This window comes from Coregonus clupeaformis, chromosome 1 (assembly GCF_020615455.1).
Source record: "Coregonus clupeaformis isolate EN_2021a chromosome 1, ASM2061545v1, whole genome shotgun sequence".
Taxonomy (NCBI): Eukaryota; Metazoa; Chordata; class Actinopteri; order Salmoniformes; family Salmonidae; genus Coregonus; species Coregonus clupeaformis.
This window is the reverse complement of record NC_059192.1, coordinates 84411019-84428601: the sequence shown is the minus strand read 5'-3', so window position 1 is coordinate 84428601 and position 17583 is coordinate 84411019. Positions and strand designations below refer to the sequence as shown.

The 17583-nt window shown below is 44.8% G+C and overlaps 1 protein-coding gene across 1 annotated transcript in view; it reads right to left on the bottom strand.

The window, feature by feature from the left end:
* LOC121575610 (ras-related protein Rab-37-like) overlaps window positions 1–17583 on the bottom strand; it is a 38771-nt gene that overhangs the window by 6037 nt on the left and 15151 nt on the right. Inside the window, exons 2-7 of the mRNA XM_041888815.1 lie at window positions 2923–3033; window positions 2710–2751; window positions 2545–2611; window positions 1155–1207; window positions 491–556; window positions 151–207 (exon numbers count right to left, since the gene is read on the bottom strand). Coding sequence (XP_041744749.1) covers window positions 151–207; window positions 491–556; window positions 1155–1207; window positions 2545–2611; window positions 2710–2751; window positions 2923–3033 — 396 coding nt within the window. The remainder of the gene's footprint in view (window positions 1–150; window positions 208–490; window positions 557–1154; window positions 1208–2544; window positions 2612–2709; window positions 2752–2922; window positions 3034–17583) is intronic.

The window sequence follows — 17583 nt, the reverse complement described above, 5'->3', positions numbered from 1 at the left end:
TGGGTAATGATTGGATAGTCAATTTAGAATACTGTGTGCTTAATCCTAATTTGAGATTAGGATCTACATACTGGTGTAAATGTAAATGCTGCACATATCTGTCCTTGTCATCAATGCATGATTTAGTTCACAAGGAACCATGCTGCTCACCCTGGCCAGCTTCTCTCCTTCGTCTCTCCTGATCACTCTTTCACTGGCCATGTCTGCCTGTAGGGGAAAGAGAGATTCACACCATTGGAGAAGAGAAAGGCCAAATATCCAAATAGGCCAAATATCTCAGTGTCAACACAATAAAACACAATGCACTTGCACTACCTGCACGTCTCATTTCTGTTGAATAATTTGAAAGAATAACCAGCTTGAGTGAGTCAGAGAGTGTGTCCAAGCATTTGTGTGTTGTGTTATGTGAGTTAGGGCGAACAGCATACTTCTCCTTTTCTTCCATTACAAAAAGCTATTCACACCTATCCATTCCTTCCATTCCTCTCACCTTGTTGCCCAGCAACATGATGACGACATCCCTCTGTGCATACTCATGAATCTCTGTAAGCCACGCCTACAGAGGGAGAAACAGCCAATCAGAGAACAAGAAGGGAGGTTGTGGGAACACAGCTAAGGCTGAGTTCGTAACAAGTGGGAAACTCAACCAATACTACTTGTAAACTGGGAGCAACGAGTTGTGTGCGTTCACGTGCTTTAGGGTTGAGTTCGTGGCCGACTACATTGCAGACGCATGCCAGATCTTACAGCGCCTGGATAGGTATTTAACATATCAGCTAATCACATCATATGATATAGCAATCTGGTGCCCAACTGCACAGTTAATGACGTGGAACACAACCATTGGTTGATGCAATGCAATGTAGTTGGGCAGGAACTAGGCCATCGAGTTTTCACATGCACATACACACACACGCACACACACACGCGCACATGTGCACACACACGCATTATTGTTCATGTCAACACCTTATGGTATCAGTTTACATTTCTGGCAATATCCTCCTCCTAATTGGTATGATTAGTCATTAGTCAACAATATAACTCACACAGGACATCATCATAATATTACAATCCACGCAGGGCATCACCAGTTAAAGTCATTATAATGGCAGAGGTGTCAGGCAGAGACCAAGACCAAGACCAAGACTCACCCGTATGTTGTCAAAGGAGGTTTTGCTGGTGATGTCATATAAAAGGAGTAAGGCTGTGAGAAAGAAAGAAAAAACATGAAATGTAGGCCTATAAATAATAGATGAATGTATATGATATTAATAACGAACGTTATAATCAGGTATCTCCTTATGGCTGAGATCCCAGGCCAATCTGGCCAGAGCCAGATAGTTGGCTTGACAAGACTGTTTTACTGTAGGTGTCCCTGTAGTAGGTGTAACAGGGTTGGTTATGTTTCCACTTGACACTGCAGAAATATGTATTCGATGTTTATGTATTCCTATTGGTTGGTTGATTTACATATCAATAAGGTGTTATGCCATTGGTCATGCTTGCAGATAGGGGGAGATTGTGAACGTCAATTCTTCTCAGTCTGATATCGACATGCAAGCGGTAAGTCGCGTTCTGAAATAGTGCATTCTATTTATGTATTTACAATGTGTACGAGTTTACTATGTATATATACTGTATATATATGTGTACCACAGGAGGCTGCTGAGGGAATCAAACGGAGCGAAAGGCATCATGTATTTGATACCATTCCACCTATTCCGCTCCAGCCATTAACACGAACCCGTCCTCCCCAATTAAGGTGCCACCAACCTCCTGTGATGTGTACGGTACCTGTTATATATTGGGGACATCCTGGGATGTGCTTTGTATGTTATTGCTGTAAGAGCAAGTTAGCTAGCATACTTTAATTGTAATGGTCACATTAGCTCCCTGCTAATTTACAGTTATTTCCATGCTAACAGACGAATCACGAATCTACAGCCATCAACATACAGTTGTCCTGCACATCTAATGTGCTTTCTTGTGTCTATCGTCAGGTACTTACATTATTGTATTTTGTAGTATTTTTGTCATTGTTATGATGTTTGACTACAAAATGCTCAGTCTGATATTGACATGCAAGCGACAAGTCACAAATCTATAGCCCTTAACATACAGTTGTCCTGCATATCTAATGTGCTTCCTTGTGTCTATCGTCAGAATAAACACAAATCAACTGGGACCACTGACTGGACAGTCCTTTCTTTAAAAACACAATGCAAGAGAGTTACGAAGTACAGTACGATCACATCTGTTACATAGACGTGTCAAGACTGTTTTACAGTGGGTCTTCCTGTAGTAGGCATGTGTCAAGACTGTTTTACCGTGGGTGTTCCTGTAGTACACTCTTCTTCTTCTTTTTGGTTCCAGGTAGAACACTTTTGGGTTCCATGTAGAACCCTCTGTAGAAAGGGTTCTACTTGGAACCAAAAAGGGTTCTTCAAAGGGTTCTCCTATGGGGACAGCCGAAGAACCCTTTAAGGTTCTAGATAGCACCTTTTTTTCTAAGAGTGTAGGCATGTGTCAAGACTGTTTTACCATGGGCGTCCCTGTAATAGGCATGTGTCACGCTCCTGAACCGCTCCTGGCCTGCAGTGTCCCACATCTGACATGGAGAGAAAAGAATACACAATATTAAAAATAAACCCCCCTGTCTGTGCAACACATTGTTTTTTAAACAGGGATTCATTCAGATTGACCTACCTGTAGTTTTACCTTCACGTTGTCTACAGTCACCACCTTGTTCTGAGGAGATGAGACAAGAGGGCCGATTGATTGATTACAGTTATGGTAGCCAGACACACACAAACACTCACTCACTCACTCACTCACTCACTCACTCACTCACTCACTCACTCACTCACTCACTCACTCACTCACTCTCTCCCTCACTCACTCGCTCACTCACTCCCTCACCGTGAAGCAGATGCCAACAGTAGCAGAGAAGGACCCAGGGATGAATTTGCCCTGGTCAAACTGGACCAGAAGAGACGTCTTACCCACTCCACTATCCCCCACCAGGATAGTCTGCCAACAACACACACAACAAGACAATAATCAGCGTGTGTGTGTGTGTTTGTGTGTGCAAACATGCGTGAGAACATGCATGCATGTATCTGTATGTGCATCAATGAGTGCAACAGTGCCCATTCATATCATGTTTGTGTGTGCGTCAGCCTGTGCATGACTGTGTGTGTGTGCAGCATGTGGATATGTTAACACAGGACAGATTCACTCCTATCTTCCTACAGGGGTGAGAAGATTATCTTGAAAAACTGAGATCAATAGATTTTTGATGACTCACAAACTGAATGGGTTTAGGTGAATCAATGATCTCTTCCTACAGACACAGCTAAGTATGGTATCAGTTTTGGGAGGGCGGGCGGGGGGGCTGTGGGATTACACAGAACAGACACACACACAAACACACACACACACACACACACACAGGATTATAGATGAGACTGTAACTGAGTGTAGAAGCGCTGAAGTAGATTCAGAAAGCTCTCACTCAACTTTGAGAGAGTGTCTTTGAACTCGGCTTCCAGGGGATTTGAGACGTACACAGACAGAAATGTAAAAATGAAATGTAAAGCTGTGAGGAAAACTAGGCTTTTAAAAATGTATTTTGCCAGACGGCTCTATGAGATAAGGAAATTGGGACGGGGGATGCGAATAGAAAGCTAACAATACTGAGATTGGCTATTTGAGCTGCAATTTCAAATCGGTTCTTTGGGGTATTTCAGCTTGGATATTGAAAAATGAAACTATATTGAAGCTCTGGGTAGTACAGGTAATATATTCTGGTAACATCTGTACCTGTAATAAAACTGCATGCAGGATGTAAAACTATTACATTGGATAAATGATAAATACCATTATGAGGACTTTAAATGAAGTACACTCATTTGATTAAACTCAACATTGATCACGATTCTGGATAAACTAAAATGGTCACTAGCCAGAATAGAAGTCTAACACACTCATTGACAATTATAGGTGCATGGTACATCTGTATCATTTATCTGATAGTGGTTTTCATCCGGTGTGCCGCGGCACACTATTGTGCCTTCAGGAACTCTCGGGTGTGCTGCAAAACTTTCCCTTGATTATTTTATTTAACACTCACTTATAAACGTGCCCTGTGGAACGCAATGGAATTTTGACTTTGGAGCACCAGTGCTGCTCAGATAATACATTGAATAGCACGTGGTTACATTACATCTGTATCATTGTTTCAAATCCAGTGCGCTAAGGCTGTTGTTACATTTGTATAATTTGAGGGGTGCATCACCAGCAAAGTCACCAGCAAAGTCATAATTTTACTTTGTCTATGTGAAACATTAGCATAGGCAAGTCTGTGGAACTCCTGAGTGGCGCAGTGGTCTAATTTTACATTTTTACCACTGCGCCACTCAGGAGTTCCACAGACTTGCCTATGCTAATGTTTCACATAGACAAAGTAAAATTATACCACTGCGCCACTGCGATGCAGTGCTAGCTGTGCCACTAGAGATCCTGGTTCGAATCCAGGCTCTGTTGTAGCTGGCTGCGACCGGGAGACCCATGGGGCGGCGCACAATTGGTCCAGGGTAGGGGAGGGAATGGCCAGCAGGGATGTAGCTCAGTTGGTAGAGCATGGTGTTTGCAATGCCAGGGTTGTGGGTTCGATTCCCACGGGGGGTATGAAAAAAATTATGTATGCACTCACTAACTGTAAGTCGCTCTGGATAGGAGCGTCTGCTAAAATGTAAATGATTAGGCTTGTACCACAGCCTCTGCCATAGAAACAAACGCTTTGTGTCCATGATTGCACCGTTACAATGCAGAAAACTGCTAGCCAAAAACATTCAAAATTAAAGAGCTATAAAAAAAAAGAATCTAGCAAAACAACCTGGTCTCAGAGCATTTCGTATTATTGTGTGTGTAAATCCGAGACACTCCATTTAGTATGGTATGTATTAATTTGTGGATTTCCGTCACCCATTTTGTATGATATGTTCCGAATTACAATTCGTATTATAGGTATGTTCCGAATTTGTAAAACGTACAGTATGTTACGAATTTACGAAACCTAAAATATGTCAGAATTTGAAAATATGTTACGAATTCTAGCTAGGTGGCTAACGTTAGCTAGCTGGCTAACGTTAGCTACGCGAGGGGTTGGGGTTAGGGGTTAAGGTTAGGGTTAAGTTTAGGAGTTAGGTTAAAGGGTTAAGGTTAGGGGAAGGGTTAGCTAAAAGGGTTAAGGTTAGGGTAATGGTTAGCTAACATGCTAAGTAGTTGAAAAGTAGTAAGTAGTTGAAAAGTTACTAATTAGCTAAAATGCTAAAGTTGTCCGTGATGAGATTCAAACTCGCAGCCTTTGAGTTGGTAGACGTTTGCGTTATAAGCCCACCCATTTTGGTAGCACACCAGGGTTAAACTCAAATAAAAGTTTATTTGTCGCGTGCACAGGATACAACAGGTGTAAAACAGTCCAGCGAAATGCTTACTTACAAGCTGACATTAACACACACAGCCCTATGGATAAAGCTGCACCACAGATCCCCTGCCAACGAACTGACAGCTAAATTACTATTTCATCTTAACCTTATCCAACTTTAATGCATCCATCTCCTCTCCTACATCACCACTGATATCACACAGACCATGTTACAACACTGAGGGAAGCCGCAAGGGAAGGAGGGATGGAGGAAGTATGGGGAGGGAAGGAGGGAGGAGGGGAGTGAAGGAGGGATGAGGGGAAGGATGGAAGGATGGAGGGATGGAGGAGTATGGGCAGTTGGGAGAGGAGGGCGCAATAAGTGTTATAGCGTTTATGTGGTAACATCACAGGAGGTTGGTGGCACCTTAATTGGGGAGAACGGGCTCGTGGTAATGACTGGAGCGCCATCAGTGGAATGGTATCAAATACATCAAACACATGGTTTCCAGGTATTTGATGCCATTCCATTTGCTCCGTTCCGGACATTATTAGGAGCCGTTCTCCCATCAGCAGCCTCCACTGGGTAAAATGGGGTTAGTCATGTTTAGTGTTGCAAAGCTACCGGTAATTTACCAAAGTTACCAGAATCTTCAATGATTTTGGTAATTAACAGAGAATCTATGGCAATCTATCGTAACTTTGGTCATTTATACTTGAATAACTTGTAAAACATGTATTTATACTGTATACAGTACAAATGTTTTATATCTGTGTCCATATTGTCCATGAGTTTCTAGTAGATAGACAGTATGGTTCAAGAGAAAATAGCCTATTCATCTAATCAACAATGGGATTATTTTCAATTAACTCTGCAACTCTTCCAACTATTGACTTCTCTTCACAACTGCCACCAGTTTGATGCCAAAACATTGACAGTAAATACATATTGACATAGTAAAATAAATAACCCACTGGGCACAGACGTCAATTCAACGTTGACTCAACCAGTGTGTGCCCAGTGGGAAGTGTCCAAAAATAATAATATTTAACGCTGAAACCTTCATATTAAACACCAATGGTATTCACTAAGTTGATGGTTTATATTTAGGATAATGTTTTACAGCTTTGTCATTCAATAGTTTTTATTTTAAAATCATCTTATTTAATTATTTCATATATTTTACATGTGATAAGGCCACACAGAGGACCAGAGATAATAACAGACACCTCTGATCATCTGAAGTACCCAAATGGGCCACTAAATGTCTTGTGAAAGATTACATAAAATCCTTGAAAGATACCAAAATTCTGGTGGTTTACTGGTAAATAATATACCCACCCCTAGTCATGTTACATCATTGAGGGGATGCCGACAGGAAAAGAGGGACGGAGAGTATGGTGAGTGGAAGAGGGCGCAATAAGTGTGTTGGGGATTGTGATCAAATAGTTTCCGTGGTAACATGGGGTTTGCTGGAAATGGAGCATTATATCCCCCCGGAGACTCAGATGCAATTAGCTGGAACAGACGCAAATGTTCGGGAAATTCGTCACGGACCAGTGGAAGAAACAGGAAGAGTGTGTGTGTGTGTGTGTGTGTGTGTGTGTGTGTGACCAACACGAGGCTATAGCAACTCTCCAAGCACGTATGGTTCATTTTCAGTAGAAGTCAGAAGTTTACATACGCCTTAGCCAAATACATTTAAACTCAGTTTTTCACAATTCCTGACATTTAATCCTAGTACAAATTCCCTGTCTTAGGTCAGTTAGGATCACCACTTTATTTTAAGAATGTGAAATATCAGAATAATAGTAGAGAGAATTATTTATTTCAGCTTTTATTCATTTCATCACATTCCCAGTGAGTCAGAAGTTTACATACACTCAATTAGTATTTGGTAGCATTGCCTTTAAATTGTTTAACTTGGGTCGAACGTTTCGGGTAGCCTTCCACAAGCTTCCCACAATAAGTTGAGTGAATTCTGGCCCATTCCTCCTGACAGAGCTGGTGTAACTGAGTCAGGTTTCCAAGCCTCCTTGCTCGCACACGCTTTTTCAGTTCTGCACATACATTTTCTATAGGATTGAGGTCAGGGCTTTGTGATGGCCACTCCAATACCTTGACTTTGTTGTCCTTAAGCCATTTTGCTACAACTTTGGAAGTATGCTTGGGGTCATTGTCCATTTGGAAGACCCATTTGCGACCAAGCTTTATCTTCCTGACTGCTGTCTTGAGATGTTGCTTCAATATATCCACATCATTTTCCTTCCTCATGACGCCATCTATTTTGTGAAGTGCACCAGTCCCTCCTTCAGCAAAGCACCCCCACAGCATGATGCTGCCACCCGCGAGCTTCACGGTTGGGATGGTGTTCTTCGGCTTGCAAGCAACCCCCTTTTTCCTCCAAACATGACGATGGTCATTATGGCCAAACAGTTCTATTTTTGTTTAATCAGACCAGAGGACATTTCTCCAAAAAGTACGATCTATGTCCCCATGTGCAGTTGCAAACCGTAGTCTGGCTTTTTTATGGCGGTTTTGGAGCAGTGGCTTTTTCCTTGCTGAGCGGCCTTTCAGGTTATGTTGATAAAGGACTCGTTTTACTGTGGATATAGATACTTTTGTACCTGTTTCCTTCAGCATCTTCACAAGGTCCTTTGCTGTTGTTCTGGGATTGATTTGCACTTTTTGCACCAAAGTATGTTCATCTCTAGGAGACAGAACGTGTCTCCATCCTGAGCGGTATGACGTCTGCGTGGTCCCATGGTGTTTGTACTATTGTTTGTACAGATGAACGTGGTACCTTCAGGCGTTTGGAAATTGCTCCCAAGGATGAACCAGACTTGTGGAGGTCTACAATTTTTTTTTTGTCAAGCAAAGAGGAACTGAGTTTGAAGGTAGGCCTTGAAATACATCCACAGGTACACCTCCAATTGACTCAAATGATGTCAATTAGCCTGTCAGAAGCTTCTAAAGCCATGACATCATTTTCTGGAATTTTCCAAGCTGTTTAAAGGCACAGTCAACTTAGTGTATGTAAACTTCTGACCCACTGGAATTGTGATACAGTGAATTATAAGTGAAATAATCTGTCTGTAAACAATTGTTGGAAAAATTACTTGTGTCATGCACAAAGTAGATGTCCTAACCGACTTGACAAAACTATAATTTGTTAACAAGAAATTTGTGGAGTGGTTGAAAAACGAGTTTTAATGACTCCATCCTAAGTGTATGTAAACTTCCGACTTCGACTGTATCTCTTTGGTTAACGAGGAGCTTGTTAGCAGGCCATGAGTGTCCGCCATTGACTCACACACATACAGTACATTTGGAAAGTATTCAGACCCCTTCCCTTTTTCCACATTTTGTTAAGTTATAGCCTTATTCATAAATTGATTAAGTTCGTTTTTTTTCTCATCAATCTATACACAATACCCCATAATTACAAAGCGAAAACAGGTTTTTAGACATTTTTGCACATGTATTAAAAATAAAAAACAGAAATACCTTATTTACATAAGTATTCAGACCCTTTGCTATGAGACTCGAAATTGAGCTCAGGTGCATCCTGTTTCCATTGATCATCCTTGAGCTGTTCCTACAACTTCATTCGAGTCCACCTGTGGACAATTCAATTGATTGGACATGATTTGGAAAGGCATAAACCTGTCTATATAAGGTCCCACAGTTGACAGTGCATGTCAGGGCAAAAACCAAGCCATGAGGTCGAAGGAATTGTCCGTAGAGCTCCGAGACAGGATTGTGTCGAGGCACAGATCTGGGGAAAGATCTGGGGAAATGTATGCAGCATTGAAGGTCCCCAAGAACACAGTGGCCTCCATAATTCTTAAATGGAAGAAGTTTGGAACCACCAAGACTCTTCCTAGATCTGACCGCCCAAACTGAGCAATCGGGGGAGAAGGGCCTTGGTCAGGGAGGTGACCAAGAACCCGATGGTCACTCTGACAGAGTTCCTCTGTGGAGATGGGAGAACCTTCCAAAAGGACAACCATCTCTGCAGCACTCCACCAATCAGGCCTTTATGGTAGAGTGGCCAGACGGAAGCCACTCCTCAGTAAAAGGCACATGACAGCCTGCTTGGACTCTCAGACCATGAGAAACAAGATTCTCTGCTCTGATGAAACCAAGATTGAACTCTTTGGCATGAATGTCAAGCGTCATGTCTGGAGGAAACCTGCCACCATCCCTACTGTGAAGCATGGTGGTGGCAGCATCATGCTGTGGGGATGTTTTTCAGCGGCAGGGACTGGGAGACTAGTCAGGATCGAGGGAAAGATGAACGGAGCAAAGTACAGTGAGATTCTTGATGAAAACCTGCTCCAGAGTGCTCAGACTGGGGCGAAGGTTCACCTTCCAACAGGACAACGACCCTAAGCACAGAGCCAAGACAACGCAGGAGTGGCTTCGGGACAAGTCTCTGAATGTCCTTGAGTGGTCCAACCAGAACCCGGACTTGAACCCGATCGAACATCTCTGGAGAGACCTGAAAATAGCTGTGCAGTGACACTCCCCATCCAACCTGACAGAGCTTGAGAGGATCTGCAGAGAAGAATGGGAAAAACTCCTCAAATACAGGTGTGCCAAGCTTGAAGCGTCATATCCAAGAAGTCTCAAGGCTGTAATCGCTGCCAAAGGTGTTTCAACAAAGTACTGAGTAAAGGGTCTGTAATTTTTCAGTTTTTTATTTTTTGCAAACATTTCTAAAAACCTGTTTTTGCTTTGTCATTATGGGGCATTGTGAGGGGGTAAAACAATTGAATCAATTTTAGAATAAGGCTGTAACGTAACAAAATGTGGAAAAAGTCAAGGGTTCTGAATACTTTCTGAATGCCCTGTATGCATACACACACACACACACACATTCCCTAAGTGTCCTGTCTGTGGCCTGCATTGTCATCACACACCCTGTTGTCTTACATCAGAGAGCATGACTCCTTCTGCACTGATATGCTAGGTGGAATATTCTCCACATTGCTAACACCCTCTTCAATCCAGTCAGATCGCCACAAGTACACAGGGGGTAAGGGCTATAGGGTTGGTTGGGAATTGGGCAGTCCTGTCCAATATGCAGTGGACCTTTACTGTAGGCAGAGACCAGGAAGTAGGTGATGAATCAATGTGAGGGCTGAGTCACAGAGAGGGTTAAAACACAGATGTCTTTATGGAGCAGGAGGTTGTACAGAAACGTATTACTTCTGCCTCCAAGATCATAAGTAAAACAGACAGTTCAGGCCTCTGACCTATATACAGTATTAATGGAGCGGCACAGCAGTGAAAAGAACTAGGCCAGTCCAGACGACTGACAAAATATAATGAAACGTAGCCAGGCCTATCCCAAGATAACAAAACTTAATTGACGCAACTGCAGCAGCCAATTCAACTGGATTGAACTGTAGTCTTTGCAAACTGCAGATTTAAGTAAAGTGAACTGCTGCACTTTCAAAGTTGTCAACCTGGACTCAGAGGTAGAAGTAACATAGTAAACGTAAATCCGAAACACTCCAATTAGTATGATATGTTAGGTTCTGTATGGTATGGATTAATTTGTGGATGTCCATCATCCATTTCGTCTGATATGTTACGAATTACTTATCGTATGATATGTGACGAATTGCAATTCGTACAATATGTTACGAAATGCATTTTATAAATTAGCAAAACGTATGATGTGTTAAGAATTCCAATTTGTGATGAAATTCGAACATGAAACCTTTGGGTAGGGTGACTACATGTCCCGGATTGTGCGGGACTGTCACGCCCTGACTCAGGGGACTCTTAAATGTTGAGTCAGGGTGTGAATATTATATGTTGTGTATAGCTATGTGAATGATCTAGTATGTGTAGATCTATGTTGGCCGGTGTGGTTCCCAATCAGAGGCAGCTGTCGCTCGTTGTCTCTGATTGGGGATCATACTTAGGCAGCCTATTGGCACTCGTTAGTTGTGGGATCTTGTTCCGTGAGTAGGCTTGTTTTGTGTGTAGCTTTAGGACTTCACGTTTCGTTTGTTTGTTGTTTTGTCGTGTGTTTATCAGTTAAATAAACATGTACGCATTTCACGCTGCGCCTTGGTCTGACCCGTCCTTAAACGAACGTGACAGAAGATCCCACCAAACACGGACCAAGCAGCGTGCCCAGGAGCAAACACCCTGGACACAGGTGGGGAAGATTTGGTCTTGGGAGGAGATATTTGCGGGAAAAGGACCCTGGGTGAAGAAGGAAGCCCAGGCAGGAGAGGAGCAACGGCAACACAGAAGCCGGCCAAGGAGGAAGCCCGAGAAGCAGCCCCAATAAAACAAATTGGGGGGGCTAAAGGGGTGGTCGGGGAGCGAGAGAGAAGAGCCCAGACCACTGCACCCAGTGGGTTTCCAGATTGATTCCTTACGACCATGGGAAGAAGAGTGGGAACAGTATTATACTGAGGAGTCGGAGGATGACGACGACGATGAGTTTCTGTTCCCTAACTCACTGGAGGAGGAGTGCCGAGAGAGAGAGAAAGATTGGATCTGCAGGGTAAGAGAGGAGGCCACCATTTTACGGGGGCTGATAGATAGAATAGAGTGGGAGAGATCCATACAAGAGGAGGCACTGCAGGAGGCTCGTAGGGAAAAGGAGGAAGTAGAGGCACGGAGAGAGGAGCTGGTTAGGCAGCATCAGGAGCGGGGGTTAAAAAAGGAACCCAGGTATGCGGAGATACGCACTGTATCGCCAGTGTGCATGCACAGCCCAGTGCGTTCTGTGCCAGCGCCCCGCACGTGTCGTGCGAAAGTGGGCAGCTTGCCAGGACAGGTTGTGCCAGCTCTGCGCTCCAGACCTCCAGTCCGCCTCCACAGTCCGGCCTGTTCCTGCTCCTCGCACCAAATCAGTGGTGCGTGTCGCCAGTCCGGCCCGGCCCGTTCCTGCTCCTCGCACCAAGACAGTGGTACGTGTTCCCAGTCCGGCCCGGCCTGTTCCTGCTCCTCGCACCAAGCCAGTGGTGCATGTTGCCAGTCCGGCCCGGCCCGTTCCTGCTCCTCGCACCAAGCCAGTGGTGCGTGTTCCCAGTCCAGCCCGGCCTGTTCCTGCTCCTCGCACCAAGCCAGTGGTGCGTGTCGCCAGTCCGGCCCGGCCCGTTCCTGCTCCTCGCACCAAGCCAGTGGTGCGTGTTCCCAGTCCGGCCCGGCCCGTTCCTGCTCCTCGCACCAAGACAGTGGTGCGTGTCGCCAGTCCGGCCCGGCCCGTTCCTGCTCCTCGCACCAAGCCAGTGGTGCGTGTTCCTAGTCCAGTCCGGCCCGTTCCTGCTCCTCGCACCAAGCCAGTGGTGCGTGTTCCCAGTCTAGCCCGGCCTGTTCCTGCTCCTCGCACCAAGCCAGTGGTGCGTGTCGCCAGTCCGGCCCGGCCCGTTCCTGCTCCTCGCACCAAGCCAGTGGTGCGTGTTCCCAGTCCGGCCCGGCCTGTTCCTGCTCCTTGCACCAAGCATAGTGGTGCGTGTCGCCAGTCCGGCCCGGCCCGTTCCTGCTCCTCGCACCAAGCCAGTGGTGCATGTTCCCAGTCCGGCCCTGCCTGTTCCTGCTCCTCGCACCAAGCCAGTGGTGCGTGTCGCCAGTCCGGCCCGGCCCGTTCCTGGTCCTCCCACCAAGCCAGTGGTGCGTGTTCCCAGTTTGGTCCGGCCTGTTCCTGCTCCTCGCACCAAGCCAGTGGTGCGTGTCGCCAGTCCGGCCCGGCCCGTTCCTGCTCCTCGCACCAAGCCAGTGGTGTGTGTTCCTAGTCCGGTCCGGCCCGTGCCTGCTCCTCGCACCAGACCAGGGGTGCGTGTGTCCAGTCCGGCACGGCCCGTGCCCGTTCCACCGGTGCCTGGTCAGGCACCGGTCAGCTGCTCCACTCCGGAGCCAGAGCAGTCCGCTCCACCGGTGCCGAGTCCAGCTCCGGTCAGCGGCTCCAGTCCGGAGCCTGAGTAGTCCGCTCCACCGGCGCCCGGTCCAGCTCCGGTCAGCAGTTCCAGTCCAGACCCAGACGTCAGCCCCTCTCCAGGTTTGGGGTCTCCCACACCAGGGTCCAGACAGGGCTTGGAGTATTGTGGGAGGAAGGAGAGGGGAAGCAGCGCGCTGAGGTCCAGACCAGACCAGATGTGCAATAGGGAGGCGGAGAGTAGGTGGTCGTCACGCCCGGAGCCGGATCCGTATCCGAGGCGGAATGCCCACCCGGCCCCTACCCTGTTATGTAAAGGTTGTGCGGTCGGATTCCGCACCTTTGGGGGGGGGGGGCGGGGGTACTGTCACGCCCTGACTCAGGGGACTCTTATATGTTGAGTCAGGGTGTGAATATTCTATGTTGTGTATAGCTATGTGAATGATCTAGTATGTGTAGATCTATGTTGGCATGTGTGGTTCCCAATCAGAGGCAGCTGTCGCTCGTTGTCTCTGATTGGGGATCATACTTAGGCAGCCTATTGGCACTCGTTAGTTGTGGGATCTTGTTCCGTGTGGAGGCTTGTTTTGTGTGTAGCCTTAGGACTTCACGTTTCGTTGGTTTGTTGTTTTGTCGTGTGTTTATCAGTTAAATAAACATGTACGCATTTCACGCTGCGCCTTGGTCTGACCCGTCCTTGAACGAACGTGACAGGGACAGTCCCGCATTTTGGCCCTTTGTCCCGCAACTAAACAATCATGTCCTGCATTTTATCAACAAATTCAACCACCACTAATTGGTCGATTTGTCCCGTATTTCAGTCATACATTCCAACCTGTATCTTGCAGTCACGTTGCGCTCATGAAAATATACAGTACCAGTCAAAAGTATGGACACACCTACTCATTCAAGGGTTTTGCTTTAATTTTACTATTTTCTATATTGTAGAATAATAGTGAAGACATCAAAACTATGAAATAACACATATGGAATCATGTGGTAGCCAAAAAAGTGTTAAACAAATCAAAATATATTTGAGATTTGAGATTCTTCAAAGTAGCCTCCCTTTGCCTTGATGACAGCTTTGCACACTCTTGGCATTCTCTCAACCAGCTTCACCTGGAATGCTTTTCCAATAGTCTTGAAGGAGTTCCCACATATGCTGAGCACTTGTTGACTGCTTTTCCTGCACTCTGCAGTCCAACTCATCCCAAACCATCTCAATTGGGTTGAGGTCGGGGGATTGTGGAGGCCAGGTCATCTGATGCAGCACTCCATCACACAGCCTTCTTGGTCAAATTGCCCTTACACAGCCTGGAGGTGTGTTTTGAGTAATTGTCCTGTTGAAAAACAAATGATAGTCCCTCTAAGCACAAACCAGATGGGATGGCGTATCGCTGCAGAATGCTGTGATAGCCATGCTGGTTAAGTGTGCCTTGAATTCTAAATAAATCACAGACAGTGTCACCAGCAAAGCACACCCACACCATCACACCTCCTCCTCCATGTTTCACTGTGGGAACCACACATACGGAGATCATCCGTTCACCTACTCTGCGTCTCACAAAGACACGGTGGTTGGAACCAAAAAAAAAGACAGATTTCCACCGGTCTAATGTCCATTGCTTGTGTTTCTTGGCCCAAGCAAGTCTCTTCTTCTTATTGGTGTCCTTTAGTAGTGGTTTCTTTGCAGCAATTCGACCATGAAGGCCTTATTCACGCAGTCTCCTCTGAACAGTTGATGTTGAGATGTGTCTGTTACTTGAACTCTGTGAAGCATTTATTTGGGCTGCAATCTGAAGTGCTGTTAACTCTAATTAACTTATTCTCTGCAGCAGAGGTAACTCTGGGTCTTCCTTTCCTGTGGCGGTCCTCATGAGAGCCAGTTTCATCATAGCGCTTGATGGTTTTTGCAATTGCACTTGAAGAAACTTTCAAAGTTCTTGAGATTTTCCGGATTGACTGACCTTCATGTCTTAAATTAATGTTGGACTGTCATTTCTCTTTGCTTATTTTAGCTGTTCTTGCCATAATATGGACTTGGTCTTTTACCATATAGAGCTATCTTTTGTATACCCCCCCTACCTTGTCACAACACAACTGATTGGCTGAAACACATTAAGAAGGAAAGAAATTCCACAAATTAACTTTTGACAAGGCACACCTGTTAATTTGAAATGCATTCCAGGTGACTACCTCATGAAGCTGGTTCAGAGAATGCCAAGAGTGTGCGAAGCTGTCATCAAGGCAAAGGGCGGCTACTTTGAAGAATCTCAAATATAAAATATATTTTGATTTGTTTAACACTTTTTTGGTTACTACATGATTCCATATGTGTTATTTCATAGTTTTGACGTCTTCACTATTATTCTACAATGTAGAAAATAGTAAAAATAAAGAAAAACCCTGGAATGAGTAGGTGTGTCCAAACCTTTGACTGGGACTGTATATATCATAAGGATGTGGTAGCCATGGTGATGTTAAACACCTCTCCAATCGTTGTTGAGATCTAATATTCTGCACAGCACAATGTCATAGGCCTATCGTCAAAACAATCATATTTCTCAAATCCCTTCAGCCTAAATAGTCCCCCACAGTGGACGCGTCATAATACCCATAACACCTAGAGGTCAAACACGGAAATGGTTCCAAATCGTCTTTCCATCAGTCATTTTTCACATAGTGAATTTACAAACAATTCAAATTAAGTATGTGTTTGGTTAGGCTTACCTTGGCATTATGTTTTAATAACCGTGTAATTCTCTCTCGGACAAGGTGAGTTTTATCAATATATTCGCCTCAATTTACTCCAAAAAATTCAAAATGCTAATTTGCAACAGAGAAGACCTCAGCCAAACTACAAATTCCTGCAGGAAGCTCCTGCACGTCATCTCTAGCCGACAATGTCAGCTACCGTTCACCAGCACGATCAGAGACCTTCTTTGCTCAATCCATGATGAATCCATGTGCTGTATTGAAATTAATTGAATAAAGTGTTGAATTGAACTTCTTACGTCCCCTTTCTCTGTCTTAGCTAGCCACTGAATACACTTTAACTAGCTATTTAGCAAAGTAATAGATAAAAAAATAATTGTGTTTTACTTAGCCTAGATATTTGTTTGTACAGTATGTCGACTTTAGTGTCAAGTTCGGACCTTATGGCATTTTTCAAGGATGAGCATAAGAGCATTAAAAAGGGAGAAGACCACTATAAGTCTGGCCATGTGGAGAAGTCCAGCTATAGTGAAGGGCAACTTACCGGTTTGGTCAGGGCCAGCATGAGGGATAAAGTTTATTCTGTGTCTACAAGGAAAGAGACACTTAATCAATTACATAATCATTAACCAGATTCTCCCGGATACCAGACTCAGATGAGTGATAACTCAGTTCTAGAATGTTGTCATTGATGAGAATGAATCTAAAAATCCATTGACATTCAGAGTTATTGACTATGTTTAGACATCCAGCCTGTTTTGTAGTTGCATGAGCAGAGACACATCTTCAAAGGCACAGTATTTATTTATTTGGAGTGGTACATGCATTCACACAGTCTTCATTTATAGGATCCTTCCCACTATATGATTGATATGTCAAGTCATAAAATCCCAAGTTATCAATTAATGGAAAAACTGCATTTGTCCTCGTGAAAATTACAGTTTGTTAAATATTCAACAGCTGTAATGTGATCAATCAAATGAAACTTTATTTACATAGCACATTTCTTACAACAAATGCATTTCAAGGTGTACAAAGTCATGCATTGAAAGGCATGTGGCACTTAACATTCCTCCTCCTGGCAGGTGTCTATAGGTGACCAGAGGATATTCTCTACCACATGCTAATGCCCCAGTGGAGCTCATAAGTGTAGCCATACAGCTGCATTGGCTATTTTCGCAGTTCACAATATCGGCTGTACGGATGCGAGTAGAGGAAGCCAGCCGTGCCCAACCAGGTGCAGTCAGTGGAGGACCTGTAGCCGGCCGAAAACTACAAGCCTATGTCCCTAGAGCCCACAGAGGAGGATCTTCAGTGGCTAAGATACTGTCTCCGGAGCAGGTTTAGTGGAAAGGCATGTCTCCTTGAAACTGAGCCAGAACAACCGCTACCCTCCCAGGCATCCTGGCATGGCACTGTCGGTGGAGCTGCAGGAGGCTCTATGGCAGGTAACAGTTGGACAGTGCACCAACCCAAACTGGCCCACCATAAGGAGAGGGAGGTTGACTGCCAGTTACTCCATCACTGCTA